Here is a 15,098-nt window from a genome sequence, read left to right on the forward strand (position 1 = left end):
CAAAACTGACTTTAAATAAAGACGCACACTCTCGCTGCCTTTCTCTATTGCAACTCATCTGAAAACACAAATTGGCACGATTTATCAAAATAAATACCCTGGAAGGAAGCTTGGCACTATGCAAAAAAAAAAAAAGAAATTTCACTTTTTTTTTTTTTTTTTTGGAAAGAAATCTTATAAAAAACTATTGAATAATCTCAGTCTACTCCACGTTTTTCGTTATCCTCACTATTACTTATATACTATATGCTGATGAAGGTTACACCAGTGTCGTAAACCTCTGAATGACTCAACTACCACTGAAACAATATAGCTCCTATTCAAATAGACTTTTTTTTCCACAAAGGTACATCAAAATGAAGTATCTAACATCTATCGGACTATAGATAGTGCCGTTGTCTGCATCTCTTTATAGTGCCTTTGAATTTTTTCCTCCTATCTCAGTCAGTTCCGTAAAAGAAATCTCTGCAGCCCGAGGAACAAAAACTCGTTGCTCTGGGAACAAGATAAGAAGTCACCCCCCCCCTTTTTTTTTTGTTTCTGTCGGGCCACATTACCTCACAGGTGTCCCTCCAGGATGCTGGTGACAGCCTGGTCCAGCGAGGGGCCGGACGCGGCCCTGGACGGGGCGGCGGACGGCCCCTGCAGCCGCTGGAGCTCCAGGATGCTGTCGATGGCGCTCTGCAGGTGTTCGCTGAGCATGTTGTCTTCCTGGAGGGGGGGCAGAGGAGGAGGAGGAGGAGGAGGAGGAGGAGGAGGAGAAGGAGGCGGCGGGGGGCTGAACCGCTGCTCCTCCATCCGAGGCGACGCATCCAACCTGTAACATTTCAGTTTGGGGGCGCTGACATCTCTGGGAGGCGTCTCCAAGCAGCAGGACGGCGGCTCCGGGGTACAAAGGGGGTCCGGGGGTTTTAGTTTGGAAGTGGGCGCCGTCCGCGGGACGTCGTCCGCCGCCTCGCGAGGCAGCGCGCCGTTGGAGATCTCCTCGTCGGGCTGAGGTCGCTGGGGCGCCTGAGGGTGGCGTTCGTTCACGCCGCCGTTGGTCAGCTGACCCGTGTGGTCCCGCTTGAGTCCCGGGTCGCAGGCCGAGTTGTGGACCACCTTACGTGACCCCGACTCCTGCTTGATGGTGAGCCGGAGGGCCCCGCGGGAGCTGGACCGGTACGTCTTCAGGCCCGGGGGCCGGTCGGACAGTCTGGACCAGGCCGGCGGAGGGGAGGAGGGGCTGCCGGAGGAGGAGCAGAGGTGGGAGGAGTGGGCGGGGCCACGGGGGGAAGACGCCGATGTCGCCAAGGCCATCATGAACGACTCTGGAATAAAGGAGATGCACGTCATTTTCACTCCCTACATTTCCGGATCATTCTTTTCATAAGCAGGCAAAAGCAGCCACGCCTGACGTCTCACATTCTCCAGGAACCCCCCCACTACCACCACCACCACCCACCCCCACCTCCCTCCCTCCATCCCCCTTTACAACTTTTAATTAACATAACAGCCCCGCTTTAATTTGCTCTTTACCTCCCACATGTAATTTTCCCGTCATGATGCGGAGTCATTCTCAGCACGACCCCCCCTCCCCCCCCTCCACATTTACACAGCTTAATTACACTTTCACACCTGGGAGCTGCTCCGGAGCAAACACGCAGGTTAAGTGTTGCGCTCCGAGGCTCGGCCAAATTAAGAAAAAGAAAAACACAAGCGTGTCACAAATTAATTCCCTACCCCCCCCACCCCCACCCCCACTCGCATATTTCTGTCTCAGCCCTGGGAATTAAAATGTAAAAGTTTTTTTTTAAAAATCACAGCAAATCACAGCCAAACGCTGACCTGGGTCTCTGCGCACTCGCCGTCGGTCTTCCGCCAAAGCGCATCGCTCCGCCTGGAGGAAGAGACGCTCCAGCATCACCATCTCCGCCGAGGGACTGTCCTGCTGTGGAAAACAGCATCACTCACAGTTCACCCCCCCACAAAACCCCCACCAGAGGGACGAAAGGTGTCGCTGCAGGCTTACAAAATAGAAGAGGTCTTACCTGGGCTTCTCTCACCAGTAGCTGCCTGTATTTGTTGACCATGTCCTTGGTGCGTTTCAGCAGGAAACCGGAAACGGTGTCGAACTCCTGGTCCACTGCGGAGAGACGACCCGCCAAAATAAAGTCCGTTAGAAAATTAGCAGTGAAATCTTTCTGATAATGTTCTGGATTTTGAAGGATTTGGTCACAATCGATCGAATTGTGAGGAGAGCTTAAAAGATTTTATCCAAGTAGCCCATAAATAATTGGACAAATAACAGATTTTCAAATTAAAAGTCACTTCCTTTGTTTATGTGTGTATGAAATGATTTTACTGCTGATTTCTGACTTACATGCTTTTTTTCTAAACGGCTCTATCCAACATAAACTACATATTCATGTTCTCTCTGTTGGGGGGTGTGTGTGTGGGAGGTATCACAGCAGGGTCATGCAATTAACATTTCCCTTAATATAGACGTGCCCTATTATTTCACCCATCTGGATCCCATGCATTTTTAATCAGAATGATAAATTTTATGAGTCATCACGATTAAACACACGTAGGGGGTGAACGGCACCCCCCCCCCCCTACCTCTGTTAAATATGAGTGCATTTGTTCTGGACAGAGTCCTCAGACTGACCTAAACGGAAGGCGTCCTGATTGGGCAGGTGACCGGCGCAGGTGTGGTAGGGCAGCAGGCGTCTGACGGCGTCCTTCAGCGTGGAGAAGGCCGGGCCGGTGAAGGAGTTCTGCACCGCCGCGTGGTCCAAACACATCCGCTGCTGGAACCTGGAGGGACGCAAGGAAAATCTGGCGTCAAGCTTTAGCAAAAAACCATCTGGAAATGCATCTAAATATCTAAAAAAAAAACGCTGTTCCGGTTTAAGATATTTATGAACGATTTATTGAGGATATAAAACTGCTACAGCGATAATACCGATAATAATGAGCTGATTTTTGTTTTTTTTACCCGTGCCGGCGCATTGCTGGTGTGAGCCTCTCCTCTCTCTGCTGCTCCGGAGGTCCTGCCAGCTGGCAGCCGCATAACATTTTGGAAAAAGGTCAAAGGATGGAGAGAAGTGTATTTTAGAGTCATTAAAGACACGTTTGCTGCATTTACAAGAGCTTGATTTCAGAGAGTCGTCTCCAAAAGATTAGAATCAATTCACTTGAACCCACAGAGGGACTTATTCTGTCTGTTGGAACAAAGTTGCTGTTGGTCGCATTTTATTTTTTTAAAAAAAGAAGAAGAAAAAAAGCTTAAATTATGAGTTGTCAATGGATAAAAATGTGAATATTTGCTGCTTTTGAAAAGATAATCACTCCGTAATGTTAATGCGTTCCAGGAATCACACGCGATTAACAAATTCCCTGATAGAGCGACAAACTATTAATCTTATTATTTACGGTAATATAAACGTTTATGAACCCTCCCCATACTGATATTAAACCATCTTCTATCTGTATTAACTTTTCCCACACTCTGATAGACTGTTTAAAACACCTTTGTGTCTCACGTAAGTCTGAGACTCACGGAACACAGCGCACTTCCGGATGCCTGTCAGCCAATAGAATGCGCGTACGGTATCATGTGACTGCGTTGATGCACGAATGCATGAGGGCGCACTGTATTTAAAATCTGGAAGCTCGTGTTAATCCCGCTTTAAGGATGTTTTGCTCACCTTGGTGCCTGCCTGCTGGCTTGTCTGGGTGGGGGCACCCTCTCTGGGAGGCGGGGGCCTGTGAACCTGGACACCCTGGGCTGCAGGAGAGGGCGGACGGATGTCGAGAGGAAAGACTTTACTCTCCACGACCAAGGCAGCTGTTGGCTCTGAAAGGGAACGGAACCAGGAGGAGGAGGAGGATGGTGTTGGAGTAGATCTCAGATCGATCAGAGGGATGGAGTCTCTTCCTCCTCCTCCTCTTCCTCCTCTTTTGGAATCAAACTCACTGTTTTGTGTGTGCTGTTGGACAGCAGCGTCGTCTCCGTTGGAGAGACCAGCAGCTGTGGGATCCGGCTGCTGCCGAGGCACCGAGACATTCAGGGGGGAGGGACAGCTGTGGGCTGAGGTGTCGACCGAGGACGGAGGCTGGGAGGAGACCGACGACTGGACCTGGACCTGGATCTGGACCTGGTTCTGGGCGAACAGGGCCTGTGAGACCTGGAGCTGATGAGGGATCTGGAACTGGACTGGAGGCTCCATGTGAGGCGGGGGGGCTTGGATCTGTGGGACGGAGCCGTCGGGTTCAGACATCTGAGACCCGGCTGGGGGGTTAAAACCAGTCAGAGCCGATGTGTCCGTGTCGGGGAGGAGCGGGGAGATGACGGGCGTGTCCTCCGGGTCGGAGCGCAGCGGTGAAGCCTGGTCCGGCATGACGCTGCAGGAGTCCTGAGCGGGGGCCGTTTGGGCGTCTCTCTCGCTGGGAACCGGGGAGGCCAGCGACTCCAGCGGCACCACTGGCAGCGCTTCGGCCAACAGTTCTGATGCGATGGGAGAACTGAGTGCTTGCTGTTGTGGAAACGATGAAGACGAAGAAGAAGATCAGCTCGGTAGACATTGATTTTCTCTACTGCATTTATTTCTCCTTTATTATACTTGAAAAAAGTTTATGAAACTAACAAAAGAACACCAAAACTATTTTCTGATTCATTCGTCTTTAAATATGCATTCTCTTTATGTTTACTGTACAAAACTGTTGATTTTTATAGGAGCGCTCAAAAAGAATCGAAGAAAATTGTTGCTGTCATTATGATAGAGCTGTATGAATAAAGCATTACGCCGCATAAATAACGATAAATATAAAGCATAATAGGAATTTTTTTTCTATCAAAATAAGACAAAAATCTACCATTAAACCAATCTAAGATTCAGTAATGAAAATATCTCTGCTCATAATGCTGAAGAAGACTCTGTGTAACAGATTTGTCCTTCATCCCATCTCAACCTGTTTCAGAACATTTCAAATGTTCAGAATATTTTTCAAGCCCTCTTGATCAATCAATCAACAAGAAATAGAGGTGAAAATTGAACCTCTGCAGCAGTAATTCTTAAAGATCGCCCAGCCTGAGTGTCGCCACGGTAACGGATCAGCGCAAACCAGCATCGACATCTCATTACCGAAATACCAAAACGCGTCTGAAGCGCTGACCTGCTGCAGACGCTGCATGAAGGCCTCGTTCTGACTCATGGAGCGGGTCGCCTCCTCCACCACCTGGGTGATGTCAGCAGGGGGCATCAGGAGTTTAGGGATCTCCACAGCGGGGTCCGGGGCCAGAGGGGGTTCTGGAGGAGGGTGCAGGACTGTAACCACAGGCGAGGAGGAGGACTGCAGGCCTGCAGGGGGGGGCTGGACGGAGACATGCTGGAGGACGTGTCCGTAGGGCTGCAGCGGAGAAACCAGAGGAACCAAAGAGAGAAATATGGAATATATAATGAAACATATTTGCACCGCTATCGATCGAAATCACCGAGAAGAAAGCTGGGCTTTTATATGTGATAAATATCGGGTTGGAACTTTGTTTGGTTGAATATATAAAATCTTTATTCCTATTTGCACACATTCCACAAAGCTTCATGAAGTCATTAAGACATTCAAAAACAAAACAAAAAGATATTTTAGGTGTTTGTTTTACATTCATCTACAATTACACGTTATACTTCTTCTCTTAGCCCACATGTGTCAAACTCAAGGCCCGGGGGCCAAATGTGGCCCTCCACATCATTTTCTGTGGCCCTCAAGAGTATAAATGGTCAGAGTGTCTAAAAAAAAACATAGATCAAAAGTGTCCTTTAACCAAAAACTACATTTCCCTAAAACGCAGTAATCCACAAAAAATCCACAAAAAGCAAAGTTGAGTTTTCTTAAATAATTTGAGTAGAAATCATTCAGTAAAACTCATTCCCACTAAAATATGGCAGCTCCATTTGCTAACGCAACCAGAGGATTTGCCCCTGACCTCCGAGCGACGGTGTCTCACCTGTGGCAGCTGGTGGAAGGTCTCCTCCGGGGGGGTCCTCTCCTCCTGGACGCTTCTCTCAGGCAGCAGAACCACAGACGCCTGCTGGAGGCTCAGCTGGGATTCTGCCACCCCCGTCTGAGGGGTCGGCGCTTGGGCGGCGAAAGGCAAACCCTGAACCACGGAGGGTCCGTTAACAATCGAGATGGAAGTGAGATCCGGGGGGAGCACCCCCGAACTGTTGATCAAGGTAATATGGTTTCCAAGAGCGGGACTGTGGACCAAGGTGGCGCGTTGCCCCTGCCCCCCTGCTGCTGGGGTGTAGGTTCCCGCCAGTTGCGCTGGCATCTGGAAGACAGTAGGGGGCGCTGACTGCAGCTGCAGGGGTCCGGAAAGTACGGTGGCCTGGCGGAGCGCTAGCTGCCCCGAGGGGGTGGTGAAGACGGGGCTGAAGTTCAGCTGTCTCTGGGGCACAGTTAGGATCTGAGAGCCGTCCAGGGAGGGAGTCAGGCTGTGGATGGAGGGGGTCTGGTGACTGGGGGTCAGCAGCGGTCGGGCGGGCTGGGAGATGGTAACCGGGCACTGGCCTGGAAGAAGGAACTGGTTTTGGCCTTGGAAGAGTCCCTGAGGCTGCAGCACGAAGGACCCCCCCTGGTTGACCAGCTGCAGGCTGACCGGTTTAGGGAGCTGCTGGGTCGGCTGCGTCGGGGGCGCCGCGGGCTTCTGCCCCGGAGGCGGCGACAGCAAAATATTGGGTGAGGCGGTCCCGGGGACAAACGTGAGACCTGGGGTGTGTTTTTGCCCTGGAGGCTTGGGGCTAATTTGAACCAGTCTGGGCTGGATGCTGATGGGGAGCTTGGGTTGGATGGGGAGGGGGGCGCGTTGCAAGACGATCCCCGGCGCCGCTGCTGATGCTGATGCCGCCGCCGCCGCTCTCAGGGTGGGGGTGATGAGGGGCCGGCCGGTCACGTTGGGAACCGCTTTGTGGATGATCATACTGGAGCCCTGGGCAGGACTCAGGGAGAAGGGGGTGTCCGGAGGGGCGGCGGGGAACACGTTTCCAGGCAGGAGCCCCATCAGCTGAGGAGGGGCGGCGGGTTTTAGAGAGGGGCAGCCCGGCCCGACGGCTAGTAAGGAGGGTTGGGGGGGCTCCACTGCGGCTTGTGTGTCTCTGGGCAACGCTGGGGCCACGGGTAAACTCACGGGTTTGGGGATAAACGGTCCGGTCGGGGGAGACAGAAGGGGGGTGGGTGAGTACAGAGACAAGCTGTCCCCCGTCTGGGCCAGACCCGCCTCCAGAGCCATGGTCTGCTCCGTGATGTCGGCCTCCTGCAGGCTCTGCTGGAGGATGTCGCACGCCACCTCCGCCTCCTCGGCTTCCTCCAATTCTCCCTTTTTCGCCTCGAATTCGGCCTCCACAGGTGCGCCGCCGCCCCGCTGCTGCCCCACCTGTGTGTCCTCCCCACCCTCCGGCGATGACAGGAGGGCCTCCTCCAAGAAGGACAGATCCACACAACCGGGTGGAGGTGTGTCTGGGGAATCCCTGCCATCTCCCAGCAGAGAGACGGGGCTCTGGAGGAAGAAACAGCGGGAGAAAGACACAAAAAGGGGGGGGTAGACAGGAAAAAATTTTAAAAAAGGAGGGGAGGACAATGTGTGATTAGTAGGAGTTAACAGGAAGCAGTTTTCTGGAACAGAAGGGGGAGGAAAATGATTCCGTCCTGGGGGAAATGGTGGTTGTTGTGACGCTGCTGGCTGTGGATCCAGACACTCACCGGGGCATCGGCGAAGAGGGAGGGCTCCCCAGAGGAGGCGTTAATGAGCAGGTCTTCAGTCTGCAGCTGGTGGGATGAAATCACACCGATTTTAAGTGGGGGGGGGGTGGCAAAGTCGTCGTGTTGTCAACGCTCTCGCGCCGCCGCAAACATCTGGAATTTAAAATCTGCGCTATTGATTTTGCGTTACCTCATTGGTCCCATGAAGGAAGTCGTTCAGGGCTTGAGGGTCACTGTGAAGACCAGGAGATTCAAATCATGTCAAAACAAAAACACAGATCGATCGATGGATCGATCGATGGATCGATCAGTTTGACATTCTGAAGAAGTGCGGGACTCACCACAAAACATCAAGTAGACAAGTCCCATCTTCATCCTCCATGTCAACTAGGAGGAAGATGAGGACAAATGCAAAAGTGTGAACAACATCTGAATCAGCTGTTTTAATCTCTAAATGATTATTATGGAGGAGTTATTAATAATATTGACTTGAATTTTTAATCCACAGCCTCACTAAAGATTGGAAATAAATTTCATCTTAATATAAGATTGTGATTTTTCATTTTTGCACTGTGAAATTGCTGTAAGCCATAAATTTAAACATGAGATCTAGACTCCAGATCCAGATCTGATGGAGACGTCATCGTGTAACGTTTGTCTAAGCATTGTCTGCATCATCGAGACACCAGAATTAAAAAAAAATCTCATTTCCTCTCCTATCCTTAAAAAACAAAGAATCATCATCTCCGAGTGCCGGGTGACGATCAGGATCCAAACCAACGTCTAACGGATCGTTCTGTCGGCCAGAACCTTTCCTCTGGAAGGAAATATTATCAGACATGTCTCAGTAGGACTTTGTCGTCTGAGCAGATGTGAAAATATGACATAAAATAAATTTAAAAAAGTAAGAAATTCTACATTTCTAAGCAACTAAATAGGAATTTTTCGTCCTTTTATTTCAGTATGAAATGTTTCTACCTGTAACCCTGACACCAGCTGTGGAGTTCAACCAGAGTTCACTCTGATTTTTTTTTAATTTTATTATTATATACGGCAATAAAAGGTGGCAGCTTTCATTTTTCTATAACTTAATATATCTGAGGCTGAACAGAATCACCTGACAGAACATTTTGAAGACAAGCCGATGGAACGATTTGCCATCATCCCCACCTAGAAATCATTTTCCCTGGGGAGACAAGACCAGAATATGAACCTACTTCATAAATAAGAGGCCCCATACAGAGCGGGTCGAGCTGAGTTCTGGTGGTGGCCTCATGGAAGGTGGTGGCCGGGCTTCAGTGTCTGGAGGCATCGGGATACCAGTCCGGGGCGGCGGGATGGAGACGGGTCCTCCCTCTGCTGCTGCGGCATCGCTGCGTCCTTCCTGGGGGGTGGGGGGTGCGGGGAGTGTGCGTTAAGCCGGTGGACAGGCTGGGGTGTGATGTGGAGAGGGTGTGCACACAGACGCCACATGCTGTCAGGTCACATGAGGTTACCACAAGCCCAAACATGCCCCCTCGTCTCGGGGGTGAGACGTTCAGATCGATATCTGCCTTGGTTGGTTGTTTTTTTATTTATTTTTTTTTTTTTTGGGGGGGGGGTGGTTTGGCGCGGAGACATCTGGACCAAAACCTTTCCCGATAAACGCATCATATTTCCGGACCGTATCGATCACGCCTGAGGCTGATGAGGGAAAAAAAAAAAAAAAAAAGAAGCTATTGTTGTGGCAGGAGAAGCTGTGTGTGTCACCTGTCCTCTCTCCTCATGGTTGTAGAGGGGGGGGGGGGGCAGGCGGGAGAGGAAAAACAACGAGGAGAACCCAATTACTGAATTACGCACCGCCTTGTGCTCAATTTCCCGAGGAGATCCCCTCAAAAAACTGAACCTCCCTCTCCGGTTCAGCTGACATATTTTTTGTTTACACCACGACAACTGCATTAACACCCCTCAAGGTACCGCATCGCCCAATGAAATCCACGCAAGCGACCCCTCGTCTAAACCCGCAGCAGGCGAGCGCACCGCGATTCTCAATAACAGGGACCGCGCTCCGGTGATGCATATATAGGTTACGTAAGGTGAACGTGTGTTTGGTGTGAAATGAATGATGAAGGATGCCGATTTTGCTCTCATTGTGGTTATTTTTTCCCCCCCCCCACCAGATCCTTGTTTTATTTATTTATTTATTTATTTATTTATTTATTTATTTTTCCCGGAGTGGGACCACGGCAGCTGCTGTAAATCATATCGCGCTAACAAAAGACGCCTTGTGTTAAATTTCCACGCAGCCAAGCCCTGATCGCTGTGCCATTTAGAGTAATTCAGCAATTCACACACACAAGGAAAAAAAAAAAAAAAAAAAAAAACAAGCAAGAGGAGGGAAAAAAAAAAAACTCACCCCTTCTTTGTGGTTTATTGTCCTGTCAAGCGGGCCTCTGCGCCATCGATTCTCACTCAGTGGTCTTTTCAGATGCTAAAAGGAGGAGGATGGGGGTGGTGGTGGGGGTGGTGGATGGGGTATGGGTAGGGTGGGATAGAGGAGGAGGAGGTGGAAAAGGAGGGGTGTGGAGGGGTGGGTGTGAGAAACAGACTGGGAGAGCCGATCACAACACAAAGGTGGAGAAAAACCGAGAGGAGGCGAGGATCTGGTTGAGGAGTGACCGCCTTCTGCGCTCCACCAGGCGGCGGACACCTTCAAACGTCCCCCCCGCCCCCCCACCCCCCAGTCCCCAACACCAACACGCACCTCACCGTGGATGGAGTGCTCCCCGCCGGACGTGCTTCGTGCATTTATATTGATTTTCTTCTTCTGTCCCCTCAAGTCCAGAAAAGTGTAAATACTTAGATGTGGGGAAATCAATATTCGGAGCCGGGTTAATTTCGCCCCGCGTTGTGCCAAAGGCAGGAAATTAAAACGCGCAAAGACGCAAAAACGCTTAGTAGTTTGGTGCTAAAGAGGGAGAAAGGGTGAGGAAAAGAAGGAGGAGCAGTGAAACCATAAGGAAAGAAAGAGGGGGGGAAAAAAGGAAAATGGGATAAAAACAGAAAGTTTGTCGAATAAATCCTCAAGAGCGCATCGATGCAGAGAGGAACGCAGTGTTCAAGATGCTGTTGAGAAGTAAAACACAGGGAGAAAATTGTAAAAATAAATTAAAAAAACAGTAAATTACGGAAAACATAACTAATAATATTAAAGTAAAAAGACAAAATATACAGCAAAAGAAGAAACGCATTATTTATTAGTCAAAAGCCAAGGAAAATTTATTCACATTTATTTTCAAAGCATCACTGACATCAGTACAAACAGAAGAAATAATACAGAGAAAAAAGTTTATTCTTCCTAAATGGGGTCTACTTTGGAAGTTCAGGAAACTGTTGATATTCTTAAACTGGAATCAATAGGGTAAAAAAAACAAAATCATAATTTCTACACTGCATCTTTGCTCCAGTATTGACTGAAAAATAAGGAAATTATCATGAGAACTACTGCAAAGCAAAAAGACTTCCTCTGCATCGCTTATGTACAGGCACATTCCAGGAGGTGGAAGGTGAAAAAATAACAAGTTTTATGTATTTTTTACTTTTTAAAAGAAATATTTTCAGCATTTTCCCCTTTTTGGTATAGTTTTCTTTAATTCTCCTGTTTTCTTGAACCTTTGCATGAATTTTTCTGTTGTTTTTATTTGAAATACTTGAAAACTACAGTAAGCAGGTCAAATTGTTATCCTCATGTTGATTTCATATTTGACAGATGAGTGAAAGACAAAAAGTAGGCTGGTACGTGTGCGTGTTGGCCCGATACCGGCCTATATCTGCACCACGTGGTTGGTGACGCACACCTGAGCGCACACCTGAGCGCACAGCCGCTCCATCCTCCCAAACAGGCTGGAGACTTCCAAGATGTTCGCTGTCACCGGCGGTGGCTGATCCACGTGGTGAGAAACAAACGTGGGAAGGTTTTCCCCGCATTCCTACATCACTCTGAGACAAGTGTTCGTGTTGTTGGCGTCTTTCTGTGGCCTTTCATGGGAGACGCACGGTTCAGACGTGGGACAAAGTTCAAACAAAACTTTCTTTGGCGACTCGATCCACTCTGTGCCAAAGTTCTTAACGGCTAAAACAACGATCTCATCTTTATTCAGTGTATTTAACAGCGAGTAAGTTTAGTAAGTAATCCTCCACAATAACTTAACCATCAGTAGTCCTGTAAATCTCTGGTGTCGTTTGGCTCTTTGTCATTTTTCTAGCCATGTTTTCACGCGTCAAACAGAAGGTAACACATCTAGAAAAGTCCACGGACTAATGACTTAAAACATAACAGCTTAAAAACATAAAAGCTACAAAACATGCAGAGGTGTGTACTTGTTTGTTGTCCTCCGATGGATAGAAAATATGGCATAAACAGTACAATGTAGTACTAGGTAGTAAGTTCAATGTATTTTCTACTTTTTTGAAAAATATTCTCTGCATTTTTCCTGTTTTGACATAATTTTCTTATGTCTTCTTCACATTATCTGAGCCTTACCCCCCTATGTTTGTTTTTATTTGAAATACTTGAAAACTGTGGTAGACAGAACAGATTGTCATCATCATGTTGATTTCATTTGACAGCAGGCGAGTGAAAGACAGCAGAAAAGAAATATGAAAAATAAGAACCCAAAGCACACAGGAGAAAAGAACGGAATGACAAAAGTTTTGACAGCACGTTGTCTTAGCGGTAGGAACCAAAGTGTTCTAGAGGGAGCAAAGAAAGCAGAAACACAAAAGAAAAAGGAGAAAAAGGAAACAGTGGAAGGATGCGAAAGAACAAATAAGTACATAAAACACATTAAGAGAAAAATTCAACTCAGAGCTTCTATTACTGAAAGCAAATCTTTATTAATAAGTCATACTTTAAAATACAGAATACACCTCCACAAGAAAGAAACTTTTTTTGAAAAAACTTTTGGAAACAACTTCAATGAAACAGTTTGAACATGAGAAAAGATGACAAAAGAAGGTTTCGAGCACCACTCCTCCTCTTCCTTCACTTCGCTGCCAGCTGGGCTTGACGGCGAAGTAGCACGTAGATCTTCTCTTTGATCCAGTCCTTGTTGTATGGCTGGTACGTCTGCGTGTCGGCCCGATACCTGAAGCATCACCAAAAATTTATGTCAAATATTTTTCAAGTTTCTCTGATCACATTTTGCATGTTCAAAGGCAACTGAAGGATAGAAAAAAAAACCCCCATAAAGGTCTTTTAATGCCCAAATAAGGACACAAATTATTACATAGCACCATTTTCTGCAAAAAAGATTCATGTAAAATAACCAAATAGAAATGCTTCTTATTACATTCTTATGTATTATTCTTAGTATTTACAAAGAAAAAGTTCTTGCTCATATCTAACACGCATGTCAGAAAATGTAAAATATGAAGGTATAAACTACAATGATAAAAAGAAAATGCAAAAGAAGTTTGAGGTGTTTCAGTCTTTGTGGAAAAATTAAATGAAAGAGCACAATATGAAATGATAGAGGCTTGTCTATGGTTAAATAACAGATATAGCCACACTGCAAAGCCCTAATTACTGGTATTGTGTCAGCACTGGGTGTCAGAAATATGAAGGGGAAAAATGGAAAGGAAAGTTTCAACTCTGATTAAATTAGAGCTTTTACTCTTTACCCAAAGCATAATTGCATTAAAAGCAGCAACAGGGTATGCTCCAGTTTGGGAGTACTGGAAGAGTAGGGTTAGGGTTCCCAAAACATTTCTCATTCAGGTAAAATATCTTGTATTCTGGTTAAAAAGTTCTGAATGACATAAAAGTCTATCTCTTCCAGTTACTCTGTGTGTAATTCCCCCCAGAATGAAGTCACCAGACAAGCCTGAAGCATATGTTGTATAACAATAAACAGACTTCTAATCTCATTGTTTAAGAGCTGCATCTTTACATTAAATCTTCAAAAATCCTTCTCTGAAGGGTTAGGGTTAAATGTCTGAAGATTGTTTCCTTCCAAACTTACACCAAGCAGCTGAGGTCAGCCAAGTCATCGATGAAGTCAAACAGCTGACTGATGTCATACGTTATCGAGGGACTGTTGGGATTCACTCTCTTTAAATGCTCCTCATACATCTTACAAACACCTGGGCAGGAGACAGAAAAATAAAATCACTTATTACATCCGTCTTTGTTAAACACATTGAAAAGAGATGTATACTTTATTTATCCTGAAAGAAAAATGTATATAGATAGACAAGAGAAAAAAAATCTCCACCTGATCAGAAGAGCAATTTCTGTGCAGGTATTTTACATTTCTGCACAAAAGCTCTTCTTCTCTATTTTCTCTGTTCATGGAACACTAGTTCCAGAATATTTGCAGAAGGATCTGCAAATCACTGCTTGTGCTTATTAAGGGCAACTGGATTAAATAATAATAATTTTTTTAAAAAAAGCCAGGCTAGCATCTTGTGTTGTGTAAACTACTCCATTAAAAAGCACCATCATCTTACCTTCCATGCACTCGTTGACAGATTCATAATCTGCATATGTCCTTCCCTCTGGTCTCTTGGTGGGCTGCACCAACAGAATGGTGTGGGACTGAAAAACAGACACTCTTAAACTGTACCTTAGAGAATAATACTTCAAATAAGTAAGATTTACAGCCGAAACAATCTATAAAAACCGGTGTTACATTCATGGATCATTTGGGTTACAATAGAAAAATTAGCAGTTGTGTTACAAGAGTCTTACTATGTGATTATAGGTTGTCTTGGTATATCTGATGATGAATTTGTCAGAAAATAGACCGCAGGTATTCAACAAAAATTAGAAACCCTAGATTTCGGTATTATTAAAGACATTAAAATGCAATAAATCAGAGACAAAGAGACGCACGTCTCAGCGATTTAGGCTATTTATGTACATTAGATAAATATTAGCCACCACTGACTTAATGTAAAAGTCGAGTACATACATCAACTGGTACACTGATAGTTCAGTGGTGATGAACATTGCAGCTGTTCCGAGTGCCAAATGCCCCCCTCGTACATGCTAACGTTAGCAGCGAGCTTACAGCCTCATTTAAAAATCCTGCTCGAAATAAGTGGCAAAATCTACATTATCACGTGAAGATCTCAATAGAAACGCAAACACATATACATCACATGTTGTAACACGTCATACTGACCATGGTTCTAACGTTTTCAGCTGGTTTCGGTCGATTTTCTCGGGCCTTGCCTCTTCACGGACGATTTGACCTTTGACACAGGAAGAACAACGAACCGCACGTAGTTTTTTTATTTTTCAGTCCAGTGTTTTGTTTTTTTAATTTAATTTAATAAAATAGTCGTTGTTAGAATGCTAACAAAAAGTAAAT

The 15,098-nt window shown here is 46.5% G+C and overlaps 2 protein-coding genes across 2 annotated transcripts; both read right to left on the minus strand.

Annotated features, from left to right (window-relative positions):
- Positions 1-558: 558 nt before the first annotated feature.
- si:ch211-168d23.3 (BRD4-interacting chromatin-remodeling complex-associated protein) lies at positions 559-8,125 on the minus strand. Its single transcript, XM_068339670.1, has 12 exons — positions 8,085-8,125; positions 7,934-7,976; positions 7,744-7,809; positions 5,990-7,540; positions 5,161-5,394; positions 3,962-4,520; positions 3,693-3,841; positions 2,981-3,042; positions 2,651-2,799; positions 2,031-2,125; positions 1,828-1,930; positions 559-1,310 (listed from the first exon to the last, which is right to left on the minus strand). Exons 1-12 carry the CDS (start codon positions 8,123-8,125, stop codon positions 559-561), a joined length of 3,804 nt encoding a protein of 1,267 aa, XP_068195771.1.
- A 4,474-nt stretch (positions 8,126-12,599) lies between these two features.
- Positions 12,600-15,041, minus strand: LOC137611153 (enhancer of rudimentary homolog). The gene is made up of 4 exons (XM_068339203.1): positions 14,910-15,041; positions 14,233-14,320; positions 13,746-13,866; positions 12,600-12,869 (listed from the first exon to the last, which is right to left on the minus strand). Exons 1-4 carry the CDS (start codon positions 14,910-14,912, stop codon positions 12,767-12,769), a joined length of 315 nt encoding a protein of 104 aa, XP_068195304.1. The 5' UTR covers positions 14,913-15,041; the 3' UTR covers positions 12,600-12,766.
- Between the last annotated feature and the right edge of the window lie 57 nt (positions 15,042-15,098).

The sequence above is a fragment of the Antennarius striatus genome, chromosome 17 (genome assembly GCF_040054535.1).
Source record: "Antennarius striatus isolate MH-2024 chromosome 17, ASM4005453v1, whole genome shotgun sequence".
Taxonomy (NCBI): domain Eukaryota; kingdom Metazoa; phylum Chordata; class Actinopteri; order Lophiiformes; family Antennariidae; genus Antennarius; species Antennarius striatus.